Source organism: Somniosus microcephalus, chromosome 2 (genome assembly GCF_052327205.1).
Source record: "Somniosus microcephalus isolate GS21.2 chromosome 2, FLI_Smic_1.0, whole genome shotgun sequence".
Taxonomy (NCBI): domain Eukaryota; kingdom Metazoa; phylum Chordata; class Chondrichthyes; order Squaliformes; family Somniosidae; genus Somniosus; species Somniosus microcephalus.
This window is the reverse complement of record NC_140988.1, coordinates 368,612,180-368,633,152: the sequence shown is the minus strand read 5'-3', so window position 1 is coordinate 368,633,152 and position 20,973 is coordinate 368,612,180. Positions and strand designations below refer to the sequence as shown.

General features: G+C 47.6%; 1 protein-coding gene across 1 annotated transcript in view; it reads right to left on the bottom strand.

Moving 5' to 3' along the window:
• Positions 1–20,973, bottom strand: part of LOC147123754 (dedicator of cytokinesis protein 2-like) — a 1,461,504-nt gene that overhangs the window by 1,216,621 nt on the left and 223,910 nt on the right. Inside the window, exons 9-10 of the mRNA XM_085975685.1 lie at positions 18,554–18,635; positions 14,642–14,777 (exon numbers count right to left, since the gene is read on the bottom strand). Of these exons, the coding sequence (XP_085831811.1) occupies positions 14,642–14,777; positions 18,554–18,635 (218 nt within the window). The remainder of the gene's footprint in view (positions 1–14,641; positions 14,778–18,553; positions 18,636–20,973) is intronic.

The following is a 20,973-nucleotide window of genomic DNA, read 5'->3' as shown; positions in this document are numbered from 1 at the left end:
TCACCTCGGCGGGTCCGTGGCGGGCGATGTCGGTGGCGGGTCCCAACCCTGCTGCTGGCTCCATCCCACTCTGTAAAATGAATTTCCGTTGATGGGGCTCATTAAGCCCGCCCAGCGCATTCCCCGGCCAGTTAGAGGAAGCGGGTCTGGTGATGTCATTTGATGACGCATATTCAGCCGGTTTGCTTAAAGGGACCATGTCCAAATTAATTTTTGACACTTGTGCTGTCAGTGTCCTACAGCACTGAGGTGCTGCAAACAATGACAATGACTGCGCAAAGGCACAGACCAGCGTGGAGCCTGTGGGCGAGCTGTCAAATGCAAAAGGTAAGCTGAAAATCATTCTTAAGTGGCTCTAAACAAGCCACTAATTACCTGAATTGGGCCCCCCACCGCTGCGTGTCGGGTCTGCTCAGTGCTGACAGACCCGACATCGGGAAAGGCGCGTGGCCTGAGTTGACAGCGGGTTTCTGACCCGCTGTGAAAAAAAATCAATTTCCCACCTGACCCATCACCGATTGCGCCCGCTGAGCCCCCCACACCCCCCACAAAATTCTGGCCAACTTGTTTGGTTGATGGCTTTCTTACCTATTGGTCCTCTTAAGTCTCTATTAATTTACCATCTTGATTAACTCTAAAATTTCCCACCTCCGCCAATCTAACTTTTTCCCCACTCCCCCCATGTTATCTATTTTGAAATGTTGATTTTCCCCTCCCTTCTGCTCTATTTACTCTTCCCATGAAGATCTTGGTACCAGTTTGGTTTAGGTGAAGCTCGTCTCATCTGTACAGCTTCCCCACCCTGGAACTTGTCCCAAAGCTCTGGAAATCTGAAACCCTCACTTCTGCCCCATTAATTAATAGGTGTCATTTTAACTTTTGGCAATGGTGTAAAACGGGCAATATCGGATCGACTGCCTATTTATCCACCTTCTTTAAGGAATTATCGAAAACCTTTTCAAATGTTGTAATCCATTTAGCATAGATCAACCATTTGTGATAAAGTGCTCCACATTCCAATCTCTGGGTGAAAAGCTTTATCTCGTTCGTGCTTATCTTGAAATCACAGCCTCTTGTCTTCGATTTCCTACCAGTGGAAATCACCTACATGTGTTTTGTCTATTCCATTTTATCATTTTGAGCATCACTATCAAATCCCCGTTCGATATTCTCTGTTTGAGAGAAAACAGCCCTGACTCCCCAAAGCCTTTCCACCACCTACAAGGCACAAGTCAGGAGTGTGATGGGATACTCTCCACTTGACTGGGTGAGTGCAGCTCCAACAACACTCAAGAAGCTCCAGGACAAAGCAGCCCGCTTAATCGGCACCCCATCCACCACCTTAAACATTCACTCCCTCCACCACCGGCGCACCGTGGCTGCAGTGTGCACCATCTACAAGATGCACTGCAGCAACTCGCCAAGGCTTCTTCAGCAGCACCTCGCAAACCCGCGACCTCTTCCACCTAGAAGGACAAGGGCAGCAGGCGCATGGGAACACCACCACCTCCAAGTTCCCCTCCAAGTCACACACCATCCTGACTTAGAAGTATATCGTCCGTTCCTTCATCGTCGCTGGGTCAAAATCCTGGAACTCCCTCCCTAACAGCACTGTGGGAGTACCTTCACCGCACGGACTGCAGCTCACCACCACCTTCTCAAGGGCAATTAGGGATGGGCAATAAATTCACGCCCACACCCCATGAATGAGTAGAAACATAGAAACATAGAAGATAGGAGCAGGAGTAGGCCATTCAGCCCCTTGAGCCTGCTCCACCATTCAATGAGATCATGGCTGATCGTCCAAATTCAGTACCCTGTCCCTGCCTTCTCTCCCTATCCTTTGATCCCTTTAGCCTTAAGAAATATATCCAACTCCTTCTTAAATATATTTAATGAATTGGCCTCTACTGCCTTCTTTGGTAGAGAATTCCACAGGTTCACCACTCTCTGGGTGAAGAAATTCTTCCTCATCTCTGTCCTAAATGGCTTACCCCTTATCTTTAGACTGTGACCCCTGGTTCTGGACTCCCCGACCATCGGGAACATCCTTCCAGCATCTAGTCTGTCTAGTCCTGTTAGAATTTTATAAGTTTCGATGAGGTTCCCTCTCATTCTTCTAAACTCCAGCGAGTATAAGCGCAATCGACCCAATCTCTCCTCATACGTCATTCCTGCAATCCCAGGTATCACTCCTTCCATGGCAAGGAAGAATAAATTTAAAAAAAAATAGAAATAGAAATTGCTCTTCCCTCTCTTTGTAACTCCGAGCCCTAGTCCTGGTGTGGCCCTCTAAATCTATGCTGCACATTCTTCCAGGGCTGCCATATCCTTCCCACAGTGAGGAGCCCAAAACAGAAACAACTTCATATAAGGCACAACTATTTCTTTGCACAGATTTTTAAAAAAGGTAATAGAACAGACTTGTGGAGTAATTTATCAGAGAAGATAGGAATTTGATAGCGATGCTCAAAATGATAAAATGGAATAGACAACGGACACATAGATGATTTCCACTGGTAGGAAATCGAGGACAAGAATCCGTGCTTTCAAGATAAGCACTTATCTGCATATATCAGTTTGAGGCGATTAAAGGATTAATTCCATGATCCCACAAACCCAGCAGTGCTAGAGATAGAGCTGCAACATTGTAGCCCTAATCCTGATTCCGTGCATTGCACGATCACGGAATTACTGCTAAACACGTTTCCAGTGCGAGAAGAGATTGAGAGACATGGTAAAAGGTGAGTAAGTTAAGCTAAATTTAAAAAAAAAGGAAGACTTGCATTTCTATAGCGCTTCTCCCGACCTCTGGAAGTCCCAAAGCGCTTTACAGCCAATGAAGTACTTTTCGAAGTGTAGTCACTGCTGTAATTTAGGAAACGCGGCAGCCAATTTGCGCACAGCAAGCTCCCACAAACAGCGATGTTGTAGGAATGGTCAAATTCCTATCTAGAAACGGAAGTCGACTCAGGTGATCAATCAAAAGGGTTTTTAATGTCAAACTAACGAGTTTAAACAGATTGATGCAAGAGAACTATGAATACAGGTCTTAACAGGTTGGAGGCTCCACGAGGACTGCCCGGGCGGTCCCGTGGATGGCGCCATGACATCATCACATTTTCCCCGTGTTTGGGTGATCACGTGATTAGCGACATGACGTCATCGCGTTTGCCCGCGCTCTTAAAGGGACCGCGCCCTGTACATGCAAACAGTATATACAATGGTACAGATTTAGTCTGTAGCTAACACATCGTTAAAGGGAATTATGTACAGTTGTTCAGGGTCCCTCAGTGGCTCTGCCACATGCGCCCCCCCAGAATTGTCTTTAACGGAAAAAGTCAAATGGTGAGGGGGTCTGACGAGCCTGTCAGAACGACTCCTGTATTCCCGAAGCGGAAGCTGTTGGACGGCGGGCGGTCTGGCGGGTGGTTGCACTTGTCCTGGCGTGACGACGGTGGGCGGCCGACCTCGTCTTAGCGGCTGTGCGGTCTCGATGGGACGGTCAAGGTCCAGGTGTGCGGGCTTCAAACGGTCGACCGAAATGTGGTCCGGTTTACCACCGACATCCACCGTGAAGGTTTTGTCTCCTGACTCTAACACGCGGAAAGGACCAGTGTATGGGGCCTTGAGCGGATCCCGGTGAGCATCGTGGCGGATGAACACGTAGCCGGCATCTTTCAGCTCTGCTGGAACGTGAGAGCTCTGAAACCCGTGGTGCGATGTGGGAACCGGCGCGAAACATCTGGCTGCCTCCTGGTGACTGATAAGCTGGCCTGAGGCGGACCATGGCTCCGTTGGTGTTGGCAGGAAATCCCCTGGAACTCGCAGCGGCTGACCATAAATGAGCTCTGCCGCGGAAGAGTGAAGATCTTCCTTGGTGGCCGTGCGAAGGCCCAACAGGACCCACGGCAGCTTGTCCGCCCATCCAGCGTCTTGGAGGCTGGCCCGCAGTGTGGCTTTAAGTGATCTGTGAAAACGTTCACACAGACCGTTCGCTTGTGGGCGGTAGGCTGTGGTGCGGTGTAATTGGACACCGAGTCCCTGAGCCACTGCATTCCAGAGTTCGGAGGAAAACTGCGGTCCCCGGTCCGAAGAGATGTCAGCAGGCACACCAAAACGGACGACCCAGGAAGAGATGAACGCCCTGGCCACGTCCGCCGAAGTAGTAGGTGACAGGGGAACCGCCTCTGGCCATCTGGTGGTGCGATCTACTATGGTCAGGATGTGCGTAAAACCATGGGAAGGTGGAAGTGGTCCTACCAGGTCCACATTAACGTGGTCAAACCTTCGCTCCGGAACTGCGAAGGTGGCCAATGGAGCCTTGATGTGGAGCTGTACCATGGCTTTTTGGCAGACCACGCAGGTGTTGGCCCAGTCGCGGACATCTTTATGCATGCCCCGCCAAACAAACTTAGATGACATTAGCTTCTGAGAAGCCTTCATTCCTGGGTGTGACAACCAATGTATGGCGTCAAACAACTTGCGGCACCAGGCGACCGGCACGATAGGGCGAGGGTCCCGAACGGAGACGTCACACAGCAGCGTGGTACCTGCCGAATGGAACCTGACGTCGGCTAACCGGAAGCTAGTGATGTTGGTACGGTAAGCCTGAACTTCTGGGTCTGAGACTTGGTCTGTTGCCATGAGGGCGTAGTTGATGCCCAGCTGGACTGCATGCATGGTCGCGCGGGAGAGGCAGTCTGCCACCAGGTTATCTTTACTGGCCACGTGCTGAATATCTGCAGTAAATTCGGAGATATAGGTCAGCTGCCGTTGTTGTCGGGATGACCACGGTTCGGCGGTCTTGGCCATGGCAAAGGTCAGCGGCTTATGGTCGACGAAGGTGGTGAAAGGACGTCCTTCCAACAAGAACCGGAAATGGCGGATGGCCAGAAAAAGAGCTAGTAACTCCCGGTCGAAAGTACTGTACGCCCGCTCGTTCCGCCGTAGTTGACGGCTGAAGAATGCCAACGGCTGCCACATCCCGTTCACCCACTGTTCCTGTACGGCGCCGATTGCGTAGTCTGACCAGTCAGTGGTGAGGGCGATGGTGGCTCCTGGCAGCGGTGCGCCAGCATGGTCGCGTTGGCTAAGGCGCTTTTGGTGTCGGTGAATGCTCGGTCCATGTCAACCGTCCAGTCCACCGGATCCTTGCCAGACTTGCCCTTGAGGGCCTCGTACAGGGGCTGCATGAGCAGTGCTGCCTTAGGCACGAAACGGTGGTAAAAGTTTACCATGCCGAGGAATTCCTGCAGGGCCTTTATGTTCTGCGGGCGTGGAAAGGATGTCACCGCCTCAACTTTCGCTTGCAAAGGAACCGCTCCCTCTGAGGTGATGCGATGCCCCAGGAAATCAATTTGGTGCAGGCCAAACTGACACTTGGCTGGGTTGATGATCAGGCCATGTTGGCTGAGGCGTCGAAAAAGGGTGCGTAGGTGACAGATGTGTTCCTCCTTATTAGGACTGGCAATAAGAATGTCGTCCAAGTAGACGAAAAGGAACTTGAGGTCCCGCAGCACGGAATCCATCAGGCGCTGGAAAGCCTGGGCGGCGTTCTTCAACCCAAACGGCATCCTTAAAAATTCGAAGAGGCCGAATGGGGTGATGACTGCGGCCTTCTGTACGTCCTGCAGGTGCACCGGGACCTGGTGGTAGCCCCGGACAAGGTCAACCTTGGACAAAACGGTGTTCCCTGCCAAATGGGCAGAGAAATCCTGGATGTGGGGGGTCGGGTATCGATCAGGAGTGGTGGCGTCATTTAGGCGCCGATAGTCGCCGCCAGGTTTCGGTACGATGTGAAGATGTGAAGTCCAGGGACTATTCGACCGGCGAATAATCCCTAACCATTCCATTGTTGTGAACTCCGCCTTTGCGATCGCTACCTTGCCAGGTTCGAGGCGCCGGGCCCGCCATGTTTCATGGCTGTGGAGGAGAACGTGGGCCTTGTCAGGTCTGGAAATTCGCCTAGCAGGCGAGCGAACTCATCCGGAGTCGGAAAAGTGCAGGAGACAGTGCGCGACATGGTGTTACTACGGTGGCAAGGGATAGAGTGAAACGTGGCCGCGTTGATCAGCCGCCAGTTCCTTACATCGACCAGGAGGCTGTTGGCGCAAAGGAACTCTGCACAGAGAATGGCTTGAGAAACCTTGGCCGTAACAAATTCCCAGTAAAATCGCTGGCCGCCGAAGCACACCTGGACCCGCCGCCTGCCGAAGGTCTGAATTGCACCGCCATTAGCCGCTTCGAGGGAGAGGCCATGTCTCCCAGCCTGTACATCAAGAGCTGACATGGGTAGAATGCTGCACTGCGCGTTGGTGTCGCACAGGAACCGACGACTGGAGAGGGTATCTGTGATGAAGAGCAGCTTGCCTGCATTGCCGATTGCCACGCGGCCGTGGGGCACCCATTAGGCCCGTTCCTCGTTAGACGGAGTTGTTGCTGTTTTCTTTTTTTTTGAGAGAAGCTGCAGGGAGGGCGGCAACATCTCCCCTTCGCGCCAAACCGTACGTGATAGAAGCACAGCCCCGCAGGCTGAGGAGCTGGGACGGCATCTGCGGGGAATGGAGGCCTCGTGGCAGTGCAGTACTGTTGCGTAACTGCGAAGATTTTGTCTGCCTCGGCAGCGAGCGCTGCGCAGTCTTCAACCTCGGATCTGGCCAGGGCAGCTTGCACCTGCTCCGGTAATTGGCTGAGGAATAACTCTCTGAAGAGAAAGCATTCCGGTTCGGAGCCCAGGAGTGTGAGCATTTGGCTCATTAGCTCAGAAGGCTTGGAGTCCCCGAGCCCGGGCATAGCGAGCAGTCGACGGGCGCGCTCTGATTTCGTGAGCCCGAAGACCTGTAGCAACCGTGCCTTGAGGGTGTCATGTTTGCGGTCCGCTGGGGGGTCCTCGAGAAGACTGACGATCCGCGAAGCGGTAGAGCTGTCGAGTGCGGAGACCACTTATAAGTATCGGGTCTGATCCGCAACGATGTCTCGCAGGGCGAACTGGGCTTCAACTTGGATGAAGCACGAGGTCGCGTGTTGCTCCCAGAACTGCGGCAGCTTCAACGAAACGGCGTTTGCCTCCATGCTGTGTTCCTTTCACGAAAAACATTCGCAAAAGTCGGGGTCACCAATGTAGGAATGGTCAAATTCCTATCTAGAAATGGAGGTCGACTCAGGCGATCAATCAAAAGGGTTTTTAATGTCAAACTAACGAGTTTAAACAGATTGATGCAAGAGGACTATGAATACAGGTCTTAACAGGTTGGAGGCTCCACGAGGACTGCCCGGGCGGTCCCGTGGACGGCGTCATGACGTCATCATGTTTTTCCCGCGTTTGGGTGATCACGTGATTAGCGACATGATGTCATCGCGTTTGCCCGCGCTCTTAAAGGGACCGCGCCCTGTACATGCAAACAGTATATACAATGGTACAGATTTAGTCTGTAGCTAACACATCGTTAAAGGGAATTATCTACAGTTGTTCAGAGTCCCTCAGTGGCTCTGCCACAATGTGATAATAACCAGATAATCTGTTTTAGTAATGTTGGTTGAGGGATAAATATTGGCCAGGACACCGGGGAGAACTTCCCTGTTCTTCTTCAAAATTGTGCCACGGGATCTTTTATATCCACTTAAGGGGGCAGATGAAGCCTCGGTTTAACCTCTGCATTGGAAAGGCGGCACCTCCGACAGTGCGGCACTCCCTCAGCACCGCACTGTGAGTGTCAGCCTAGATTTTTGTGCTCAAGTCTCGTGGAGTGGGACTTGAACCCACAACCTTCTGACTCAGAGGTGAGGGTGCTACCCACTTTTTTTTTAATATTATACTTTATTGAACATTAAGAACATTTACAACATCGTGATCATTACATTGTATGATACAAATCAATTCCACCGCTCTGCACAGCCATTCCGCCACCACCTTTTAACATCAAAACATGAAGTTTAATTTGTCACCTGCAACATATATTAATCGATTGTACTTAAAAATTGGTTGTAAAATACTGTCCTTAAATTCCTTTCTGAATAAAACATCCACAGAGCCTTATACAGGAAACTTTGTGCTATCCGGCACCCACGGGACCGAGCTGCTGCCGTTGCCTCAAAACTTCCGGATAGACCAGCGTCAATGTTATCAGATAGGAGCTTTTCATCTCCGTATCTGACAACAAAGACTGTTGCTTAGCAACAGCTTGTCAACACTCGACCCGTGGCTTGGAAGCGTCTCTGAAGCTGTTGCTAAGATACAGAGACACCTTCCAGAGCCTGCCTGTATCTGACCACAAACACTGTTGCTCAGCGACAGCTTGTAAACACTCGGCCCAGTAGCTTGGAAGCGTCTCTGAAGCTGTTGCTAAGCTACAAAGATGCTTTCCAGAGCCTGCCTGTGAAAAGAATGCTAGGAGAAGAAAAAAAAACCTAACCAAAACGGCTGCTGATTTCTGCCGTTAGATCGAAGCTGCCGAACATTCAACCTCCGGATAGAACAAAGTTTCCTGTAATGATCTTTTAGCTTATATTTAAAATACTCTTTTAGATTGATTCTCCTCCCCTTAAAAAACAGAGCATTCCTTCTTTGCACAATCACGAGTCTAGCCAAACTGAACATTAAATTAATTGCCGCTCCGCTAGACTCTGGCAGACTCTCCTGCAATCCCCATCTCAAAATTGAGTTCCACGGAATTCCCATTCTCGCTCTTCGGTCCCCACCTAGCAAAAAAGCTTCACACAACTATCAAACATAGTACTTAAAGTCATTTAACTGCGGACATAACACCAGTCAATGGGACAGAGTCTCATCCTGTGTCCCACACATTGGGCAAGTTGCCGCCTCCACTCGTCCAATCTTGCACAAGACCGTCATGGTAAAAATCCGGTTATGAGCCAATTTGAATCCAGTTCAATCCATTCAGGACATTTAAAACTCGCCCACACTCCCTTCCAAATCCTGTTGAAGTCCAGCTGTGGGTATAAACTCTGCCAAAACTCCTGAATACCTCATAGAAATCTCGAGTATTACAGTTGTCAAATTGGACCAACTCTCCCCCTTTCTCCAGTACAAAGCTTGGAAAAGCAGGGCGCATTTTACTTCCTTTGGAGATTTCCGCATTTATTTCTTCCATCCAATCCTGTGGCATTGCCCTCACAATCTTCTCATACATGATTCCTATTGCTTTTCCTTCTACCTCCTGATCCTCCTCCCACACCATGTCCCTCACTATCGCTTCCGGCAACCAACCTGGAATCACCTCGTATAATACATCTTTCACAGATATAATCCCAGCTTTTATAAAAGCTTGATTAAATAAAACCTCTCCTTCGATGTTGACCCACCTATTCAAAAATAAGGGCTGTTCTAAAAATTCCTCAGCCCCCTTGGGCATTGAAATAAAGAATAGATTTGCCTTTCTAATCTAGGCTTTATTAACTTAAAAATCCTGTAGCACATCTTCAACACCCAGTCCCAACTAAAGGCTGGAAAGAACTGAATTTAAGATGGCCACCACAAATCACATGACATCAACTACCAATGAGATTACAGCATATATCCCAAGGCAGGAAACAAACAACCAATCACAATGCTTCTTACTAAACATAAAGAATAATCACCACAGGCATAAACTGCACACTTTTTAAAAATTGAGCCCTAGTCTCTACAATCCCCTTATAAAACCTAGGGAGAAGTTTAATCAATTTCAAAAACATATTATTGTATTCCATATACAATATCCCCTGCCCTCCTATCCCACTTCATTTAAAAAAATGCTCAAAACAACTCTTCCAAAAACTTGTATTTGACTTCTGAAGAAATCTCTTCACCCATTTGATTCTAAAGGATTTTTTCTTCAAATCAATATCTGGGAAATTGAGTCCTCCCTGATTTCTCCGTCCAATGATGGTATTGTAAGCCACCAAGGCTGGTTTCCCTTCCCATAAAAACCTCACACAAGCCTCTCGGATGGACTTTTCCGCCCACTCAGGAATATCCTCCACCGTCAATTAGTACCATAGCTTAGATAGCAGGAGAGCAGACACCACTGTCGCTCTTCCTTGCACTTTCAACCACCTTCTTACCCATCTTCCCAAAATCTTTTTAATTTTCATAACTTTCGGTTCCCAATTTAATCGATCCACTTCTTCCCTATCTTTCTTGCACCCCATATGCACCCCCAGAATTTCCAAAACCTCCACCACCTTAAAGGGACATACCCCCAACCATTCCCCCCTACCCCTCCCTGCAACCAGGCATTGGGACTTACTATAATTCACTCTGGCACCTGAAGCTCTACAATATTCCTCCACTACCTCCATAGCTTTCCTCACTGACTCCCCATTTCTCAATGTTAAGGTTGTGTCATCTGCATATTGGTGTATCACCGACACCAGCCCAGAACTGGGGACCACAATCCCAACTACACCTTGTTTCTTTCGCATCATGTAACCTAATGGTTCTGCTACCAATGTGTACAGCAATGGGGACAGGGGACAACCCTGTCTCACTGATCTCTGTATTGGAAAATACTTAGATAAAAAACCATTACATTTAACACAGCTAAATATGTTTGAATAAAAAATCCTTATCCACTGAATAAAATTTTCCTTGAAACCAAATGCTTCCAAAACCTTCAATAAAAACTCATGAGAGACCCTATCAAAGGCTTTCTCTTGATCTATCTTTAATACATAAGCCTCCCTCCCACTCTCTTCCATGAGCTCTATCGCATCTCGGATTGAGACCACAGAGACTGCGATGTCCCGGCCTATGACTGCATAGGACTGAGAGGGCCAAACTATCTCCGGTAACACCTCCTTCAAACGATTTGCCATAACCCTCGCCAAGATCTTATAATCCTCATTTAATAGTGTGATGGGCCTCCAATTCTTCAGATCCTGTCTATCCCCTTTATTTTTATAAGCTAAGCTTATGATGCCTCTCCTCATAGATGGGGCCAGGCTTCCCTCAATATTAATTTCTTTAAAAACTTCTAAGAGCAATGGACTTAAAATCTCAAAAAATTCCTTATAAAATTCTGCACTTAGTCCATCGGACCCTGGGCTTTTCCCCCCCTTCATTCCACTTATTGCTATTTTTATTTCTGCTAATCCTACTTCTTTATCACACATGCTTCTCTCATCCTCCTTTAAACCCTTTTCAATAAAAGCAGTAACCTTCTCCATCTCCAAATTGGAAATGTCTTCTTTTGTATATAGCTCTTGATAAAAGCTGCTAGCCGCCTCCAAAATCTCCTCACTTTCATGAATGATCTTCTCCCCAACCTTCAACTCTTCAATTAACGATAATCTCTGTCGCAGCTTCTCTTGCTCCAGAAAATATCTAGTGCATCTTTCGCCCTCCAATGCATCTCTAGCCTTTGCACGGAGAATGGCCCCCTTGCATTTTTCAGCTTGCAATAATTCCCACTCTTCCTTTAGCACCCGGAGCTTAGTCTCAGCTCCCTTATCCCCTCCGTCAACTGCTTTACAGACATCCGTAAACCTTTTGTTTATATTCTCTTCTCGATGCCGGTTAGCTGCCGCCCTCTTTTTCCCATAACGTACCGAAAAAACTTTTACCTCATATTTGAAATTGTCCCACCAAACTCTTCTTTCTTTCAAGAACAAAAGTTCCTTCCGAGCATTCTTTATTATATTTATAATAATCCCTTCTTTATAAGCACTTTCTTTCAGGTATTGATTGTTTAAAATCCACACCCCTGAACCAATCTTAACTCTGCTGTTCCTAATTCTAAGAACCAAAGCCGAGTGATCACTAAAAAATACTTTTTTATAATAAATCTCCACCACCTCCGAACTTAACCCTTCCCGCATTAACACAAAATCTATTCGGCTCTGTTTTAAAACATCACCCACCCAACCTGCTCTGGAGAACTCCCTTTTTATGGGGTTCCGGTCCCTCCATAAGTCTCTCAAATTTAAATTTGCCATCATTTTTACAATCATCCCTCTGGAGTTATCATCTTTAAAGGTCATCTGGGCTGAAATGTCCATCCAAGATAAAAATACATTAAAATCCCCCACTATACAAGGATTTTCCACCTCTGCCACTTCAGTGAATAACCCCCGAAAAAACTCGCGACGCTTGCAATGGTCGTTCGGTGCATAGATATTAAAGAGATCACAATTAAATCCCTCCAGTTTTACCCTTAGCCGTAAAAATCTCCCCTCAGTGTCCTTGTCCACCAAGGCAATGTTCTCTTCTATGGACGGACTCACCAAAACAGCCACCCCTCTACGGTTATTGTTTGCACAACTTGCAAACACCTCTCCCTTCCAAACCTTCTGAACTCTTTCTAGAATATCCTCATCCCAAAAGGTTTCTTGCAGACACAAGTCCGTGCCTTTAAAACCCTGCAACAACTGCTGCAATTTCTTCTCACCCCTCAGTCCGTTCACATTAATCGAGACCAATGTAATCATGGCTCCAAAGAAGGGAAGTATGCCCAATAATCTCCCCATCATTTAATCTCTGGTTCTTCCCTCCTGTCATGCTCCTTCTCAACTTTTCGGGCAGCTGTTGCTTTTTCCTGCAGCCTCCGACTCTTTTTCACCTCCTGTTTGACCCCTCCCTGCTGTTTCAGCCTCTTCCTTGCCTTAATTTTGGACCCAGGAGCTGCCCTTTCTCCCTCCTTCTGCCCCTAACTAACCTTTCCCTTTCCACATGATGCCACCCCATCCCCGACTTCCATGTCTCTGTCCCCCTCTAATTCCCCACACTCAAGCTCTTCTGCAACCCCCTGTGCCTGCTCCCCGTCAGATACATAATCCTGCTCCCCGTCAGATACTTCACCTCCCATAGAGAGTCTTCCTGCTATCGCAGTTTCTCCCACTGTGCCGCCCCCTTTGACCACGTCTCCACCTCTGACCCTTGCACCTTGTTCCCTCACTCCATGGGACAATGGTGCACCTAAATTGTTCCCTTCTGACGGCTCTATCTCGCCGATCCCAACCTGCTGTCCCTTTAAGGCTCCTGCCTCCTGCACCCTCTCCCCGCCCTGCCCCCTCCCGCTCACCAAAATATCCGACTCCCTGCCTCTCCCCGGAGCACTCACTTCCTCCACACACCCCGCTCCTGCCTCCTCTCCCCCCGCAGACACCAGACTCCCCAGAAGGAGCCGCACTACACCAAGGCTCGAGTCTGCACTCGACCCTCGCTGCCCGCTGCTGTTTCTGTTCCCCTCCACAGCCCTCGCCGCGTTTTCCACCATCTCCATCTCGATCTCCGCTCCGCCATCCTCAGCCTCTTCCTGTGCTCCTTTTTCCTTCATTTTACCGGCTGTGTCCTCCGACTGCACCGCACCTCCGGCCATTCCACACTCCTCTCCTGCTCCTTCTCCCATCTCCTCATCACTCATTTCACTCCCTTCTGCCACACACTCACAGCGGGTGGGGCCTTTACGACACACCCCACAGCTCTCCGCCTTGCAGCTCAACGTGATATGTCCCGACTCACCGCAATTGTAACAATACAAATCAGGACAGTTTCTTACGAGATGTTCATGTCCCAGACAATAGTAACACACCTTTACTTGGTTATCGTGCAGCACACGAAAGTATTGTACTCTTTCCAGTGTCTCAAACTTCATACTGTATGGCAAAGACCTCACCCCCTCTGGGAACCGCACCTTTACATACCGGGTTCCGTCTGCTACCCGTGTTCCCGGATAGTACCTCCTCTTTATTTCGGAACAGATTTTAATGTCCCACGACTCCAACTTTTTGCTCAGCACTTCGTCCTCAATGTACACAGACAAGTTCAAAAATGAAACCACCACCTCCTCTGAATATAGCAGTCACCTCCAAGAATTTCTCCCCAACTTTTTCCACCCCCTCACGGCCACTGACCATCACCTCAAATCCCACATTTGGTTTTGGTCGGCAGGCAAAACAGCTTCCCTCACCACAGTCCTCATGAACCACCTGGATTGTATCCCAGGCTCGAATCTTCTTATCTTCACATTGCACCACCACCGTATTTTCTTTACCAAACCTCCTGCGGTCCCGGCCCAAATCTTTGGGCCTTTTTTTTCCCCTTCCCACCACAGTTTCTCCCCTAATAAAATTCCTCTCGGGAATATTGTCCTCTGAGGGGCCCGGCACTCTGGACCCCTCAGAAGCCATCTGGCTGTTTTTTGTGGGCCAAAAAGGCCCTAAAACCTGAAAACAACACCCCAAAACCCTCCACCAACTTTTTACAAAACTTCCTCCAACACCCAGCTGCAATTAGGCAACCAGTCACACCTGGCTCACTTCTAGCCCCTCCCACCTTGAGAGTGCTGCCCACTGAGTCACAGCTGACATGACTAATGGGATGGGTTTGTTGGGCCAAATGGCCTTTTTCTGTTCCTGCCAATTCTTACAATCTTCTAATTACTTCCGGCTGAAAGTTCACGAGCTGCATGTGCAAAGGGATTAAGGGGTATGGGGAGAAAGCAGGGACCGGGTACTGAATTTGGATGATCAGACATGATCTCACTGAATGGCGGAGCAGGCTCGAGGGGCCGAATGGCCTACTCCTGCTCCTATCTTCTATGTTTCTATGTTTCTATATTTCCCCTACACCTTGACATTTGAATCCAAGTATGCGCGCCATGTTCTTCCAAATGGTGCAAAACATCAATTGTGTACGTACCTGAAATTCCAAATGGTCTTCTCAATCCTTGAGTCATCTTTTTAGCATTGGTTTCCTTCAGCTCCATTCGCCCTACCCGTACTATCTGACACACTAAGTAAATCCTTTCCCGATTCAAGTCTTTGTTTCCTAAATCCTAAAATGAAAAGATCAAACGGTAAATGAGCAACAATTCCAATTGTTCACAGCATAGCCTTTGCTTCGGTGCCAATAAATAAATAGATATATATAATAGCCCAGAAATTCGGGTCCCAACGCGTGAGTACGCACGGGGTACTCACGCGTGGACCCGATGGAAGTTCCGGTTTCTTGCATGCACTGTGCATGCGCGGGAAACCGGCACTTCCGTTCCTCTGAACGAAGGGGTTCAGAGGTCGAACGCGTGCGCGCGGGAGTCTGCGCGTGCGCTTTGAACTTACGTTTTTTTTTACAGGTTTTTCCGTGAGGGTAAGTCTTTAGATTTTAGAAATGTAAAAACCAGGCACAAGGCCTGCATTTTAAAAGGTAAGTGGTCAATTAATTAAAATTAAAACATTTTTTCCACAGGTTTATTATTTTTAAATACTTTAAAGCAAGGTAAGTTTATTTTTAGCCCCATTTTTTTGTAAAATTATTTTTTCAAAAATTTAAATTATTGTTTAAAATAGTTATTTAATGTAATTTATAGTTTATTTAAAAAGTGTGATTTAAAAAAAAATGCATTTGAAGGTTTACTGTTATTTTGGGGCCCGTATATTCATAAGTTTAGACAGGTCTTCCTGTCAATCTTATGAATGGGCTTTTCCCTCCTCTGATTGGCTGCCCATGGCTCACGTGATCCCAGGGGACGCATCGCACTAACTACGCCCCTGGGACACGCAAGCACAGCGCGCTGGGAGTTGGAGCAGGCCCCGGAGCGGAATTCCACAGGAGCCCAGAGCTCAACTGCCGGCGTGCAAGGTAAGTGCAGGTCGGGGGCTTGCACCCACGGGAAGTCCCCGACCCGAATTTCTGGGCCATTATAAAGTTACTCTTCTGTCTTCTCCAACTAACAATCAATCTCTAACCAGCCCTCTATAAGGTACTTTTTAAAAATTCATTCACAGGATGTGGGCATTGCTGGCAAGGCCAGCATTTATTGCCCATCCCTAATTGCCCTTGAGAAGGTGGTGGTGAGCCGCCTGCTTGAACCGCTGCAGTCCGTGCGGTGAAGGTACTCCCACAGTGCTGTTAGGGAGGGAGTGCCAGGATTTTGACCCAGCGACGATGGAGAAACGGTAATGTATTTCCAAGTCAGGGTGGTGTGTGACTTGGAAGGGAACATGGAGGCGTTAGTGTTCCCATGCACCTGCTGCCCTTGTCCTTTTAGCTGGTTGCGGGTTTGGGAGATGCTGTCGAAGAAGCCTTGGCGAGTTGCTGCAGTGCATCTTGTAGATGGTACACACTGCAGACACGGTGCGCCGGTGGTGGAGGGAGTGAATGTTGACACTAAAATATGCCATGGAAGGAAGTCAAGACCGTGGAGAGGGTGCAGAGAAGATTTACTAGAATGGTATCAGTGATCAGGAACTTTTGTTACATGGAAAGACTATAGAAGCTGGATTGTTCTCCTTAGAGCAGACAATGCTAAGGGGAGTTTTAATAGAGGTGTTCAAAATTATGAGGGGTTTTGAAAGAGTACGTAGGGAAAAACTGCTCCCATTGGCAGTAGGGTCGGCAACCAGAGGACACAGATTTAAGATAATTGGCAAAAAACTGAGAGGGGACGGGGAGAATTTTTTTTTACAGCATGAGTTGTTATGATCTGTAATGCACTGCTTGAAAGGGCGGTGGAAGCAGATTCAATAGTAACTTTCAAAAGGGAATTGGATAAATACTTGAAAAGGAAACATTTGCAGGGCTATGGGGAAAGAGCGGGACATTGAATAGATCTTTCAAAGAGCCGGCACAAGCTCGATGGGCTGATAGGCCTCCTTCTGTCCAGTATGATTCTATGATATTGCTACTCAACTCCCTGCCCACTTAGCCCATCAGTCTGTGTTTGGTCCCACTGTGGGACTGCGATTGCCCCAGTCAAAGTAACCAACAATATCTTATGTGACTGCAACCATGGTGTGGTGTACTCCCTCATCCTCCTTCACCTCTCTGCAGCCTTTGGCAGCTGTCATGCTTTCCCGTAGAACTACGCTGGAAAGCCAGAGAGAGAGATCGGTTCTGAAAACCAAAAGGATAGTCACAAGGTAAATACAAACAAGAAGGGCCATTCAGCCCATTTTAGCTGGTCAATCTGAAAACCTTTCCATTGCCCCATACAGCTGTCAACAGATAAGAGTGGTCCTTTCATTTTATTTGTTCATGGGATGTGGGTGTTACTGGCAAGGCCAGCCTTTATTGCCCATCCCTAGTTGCCCTTGAGAAGGTGGTGGTGAATCACCTTCTTGAACTGCTGCAGTCCATGGGGTGCACAGTGGTTTTTTTTTACAACTGAACAGCTTGCTCAGCCATTTCAGAGGGCAGTTAAGAGTCAACCCTTTGCTGTGGGTCTGGAGTCACATATAGGCCAGCAGATTTATTTCCCTATAGGACATTAGTGAACCAGGTGGGTGTTTACAACAATCCACCAGTTTCAGAGTCACCATTACTGACACTAGCTTTGTATTCCAAATTTATTTAATTGAATTTAAATTCCCCAGCTGCCGTGGTGGGATTTGAACTCATATCTCCAGCCCAAGCCTGCTGGATTACTAATCCAGTAACATCACCACTATGTTACCATTCTTCCATGCACTAAATACAATACTGTTAGAGTTTGGGAACAGGCCACCTATGTAATTCCTTGAAGGGAGATAGGAACAGAGGAAGACCTTTTATTTGTCCATCTGGCCTCCATATTATAAAAAAGGATATAGAAGCACTGGTGGAGCTGCAAAAAAGATTTACAAGGGTGATACCAGAACTGAGAGGTTATAACGATCAGGAAAGACTGAAATAGCTCTTTCGCCAGACAAGAGAAGACTGAGAGGTGACCTGATACAGGTCATTAAAATTCTGAAGTGGTAGACGTAGAGAAGATGTCTCCACTGGTGGGGAGTTCAAAACTAGGGGCCATAAATATAAGATAATCACTAATAAACCCAATAGGGAATTCAGGAGAAACTTCTTTACTTAGAGAGTGGTTCTGGTCACCACACTTTAGGAAGGATGTGAAGGCCCTTGAGAGGTTGCAGAGGAGATGTACCAGAATGGTTCCGGAGATGGGGGATCTTAGTTACAAAGGACAGGTTGGAGAAGCTGGATTTGTTTTCATTAGAACAAAGGAGGTTGAGGGGTGATTTGAGAGAGGTGTACAAGGTTATAACGGGTTTGGATAGGCTAGATGGAGAAAGGCTGTTCCCACTAGTTGATGGTACAAGGACTAGGGGACACAGATTTAAGGTTTTGAGCAAGAGATGCAGGGGGGATGTGAGGAAAAACTTTTTTACGAAGTGAGTGGTGAGGACCTGGAACTCGCTGCTGACGGAAGTGGTGGAAGCAGAGACACTCAATATTTTCAAGGGGAGACTGGATAGGCACTTGAGGGAAATAAACTTGCAGGGCTACGGGGATAGAGCGGGGGAATGGGACTGACTGGATTGCTCTACAGAGAGCCGGCACGGACTCGATGGGCTGAATGGCCTCCTCCTATGCCGTTTTGATTCTATGACTGTGGAACTCGCCGCCACATAGAGTGGTTGAGACGAATAACATGGACTAATTTAAGGGGAAACTAGATAAGTACATAAGGGAGAAAGGAATAGAAGGATTTGTTGCTGGGATGAGATGAAGAGGGGTGGGAGGAGGTCTGTGTGGAGCATAAACACCGTCACAGACCAGTTGGGCTGAATTGCCTGCCTCTATGCTGCAAAAATCTATGTAATTCGATGTAATACTTACTGTGAACACCACTTTTAGATTATTCAGCATCTCAATCTCCTTCGGTAGGCCAGTACTTGCCCAGCGGAATAAATAGTTTTCACTGAAAATAAAAGATTTTTTTTTTAATGAAAATTTACGTTTAGCAATGCAGACTTGACAGCCGAATTCATCTACTTGAAAACAAAATTCAGCATTTTTCTTATTTTCTGCTCTCGGCATCTATCAAGAATGTCCAGGCCTGGTAGAGCACACCTGAATGCCTACAGAGCATGTGCCCTCTGCTCCATAGTGGATTCAACCCCCATTGATACCATCTCTTATAGGAAGGTTCTGCAGATGTCCACCATGAACCCCCCCCCGGTATTTGGCTTTCCATTGCGAGCCTGGCTGACTCTAATGGATGCTCTTTGTTGTGTTCCTACATTCATTGACTTTCCTTCCCCTCTGGTTAAATCTGGGGAGTTAATTCCATATCTTGCTCACTCTCGCTGATGAAGAACGTCCTGACATCACTCACAACAACTGAGGGAGAAGAAAGGCCATCAGGCCAGCCAGTGCTCACCCTACCCTTTTAGATGGTGCACCGCCCTTCTAAATGTTCTTTTTGCCAATTTGAACCTGTGCCTCAGTGTCTTACTGTCAAGGCGCTATTCTGGATTTATCTGTTTTAAATTCTTTATTGTCTTATCTCTGGCTCTGAGATACTCTCACACTCTTCTGTTTACAAACCTATATAGCAAACAAGTTAGTAGCTTTTTGCTGGGAGTTCACATATTCGCTATTCTATGGGGGAAAAGAAATCTTACAATTTCTAGTCTTGAATGAGGCTTGCTTATTCACTTCAAGTACATCTGTATACAGTAACCTTCCTCTTTGAGGCTTTGTAAGATTTGGATCACAGGTCACACACAGACTACCCAAAGGGTCTTAGAATTTGAAAGGCTTTTTATTAAAGAGCTACAGTTTAAAGCATCATCAGATATTACTACATGCAATTGAAATGGATTCAGTAGACATACAGCCCGCGACAGGTGAGGGCGATCTACGGCCCTGGAGCGGAACGAAACAACCAGACGGACAGTGAGGCAGTACGGTGGTTCTGGATTGGATGGATTCCTGCAGTCTGCTGCAGCAGTCACTTCCGTTGGGCCATCCCTCGAGCTGTTGGAGGTGATAGGCCGTCAGCCACCTCAGAGGCTAAACTTGACCAAGATGTTAGGCCGTAGCCACCTCGGGAAAGCCTTTGTCCTCTAGCTACCTGACTTCCTCTCTCAGTCGTCTATATTTATAGTTATTTCGGTGATATGTGGTGTCAATCATTTGTTCCCATCGCGTTGCCCAATTACAAGGGAGAGGCTACCTATGACAGCCCCCTCCCAGCCTGATGAGGTAATTTTCCTCCTTATTTCTGTTCTAACGGTCTTGTTGCCATCTCATAGACAGCCTGTTTATCCTACAGCTCCTTGCTACATCCCATATCAGGCCTAGTTATGCCCACTCAAAGGCCTGTTTTTGTGTTCTAACCTCGTAATTCAGCTCTCTGTACAGCTATTTTTTCTGACATGACCAGAATCTTTCTGTGTCATCAACTTAGGCAAACTGCTGATCTAGGGAACCCATAACAGACTATTATTTCTTTCAATCCATGATTTCTTACAGCTTCCCATATTGTACCCTTCCCCTTTAAGGCTTCAGTATTGGAATTATTATGAGTTTTTAAAAAATATTTGTTTCTGGGGTGGGCATCGTTGGCAAAGCCAGCATTTATTGCCCATCCCTAATTGCCCTTGAGAAGGTGGTGGTGAGCTGCCTTCTTGAACCGCTGCAGTCCGTGTGGTGAAGGTACTCCCACAGTGCTGTTAGGGAGGGAGTTCCAGGATTTTGACCCAGCGACGATGAAGGCACGACGATATATTTCCAAGTCCGGATGGTGTGTGACTTGGAGGGAAACTTGGAGGTGGTGGTGTTCCCAAACGCCTGCTGCGGTAGTGTAGTGGTTTCATTACTGGACTAGTAATCCAGAATAACAACAGAAAATGCTGGAAAAACTCAGCAGGCCAGGGCAGCATCCGTGGAGAGAGAAACAGAGTTAACGTTTCAGGTCGAAGACCCTTCGTCAGAACTGGAAAAAAAGCAGGAAGAGGGATAGATTTTAATGCAAGTGGGGGCTGGGAAAAGGGGGAGGGGATGAAAGAACAAAAGGGAAGGTCAGCGACAGGATAGAAGGCAGGAGAGATTAAGAGACATTGAGAGACATTAAGAGATATTCAAGGAACAAAGGATGGCTCTAGATGAAGTGTGAATGGCGCTGGCAGAGTGAGGGACAGCTGCCATGTGGGAGGGAAGAAAAAAAGCCCAGACGCCTGGACTAATAATACAGCGAAATTCAAATCCCACCATGGCAGTTTGGGAATTTAAAATGAGTTTAACGAATCTGC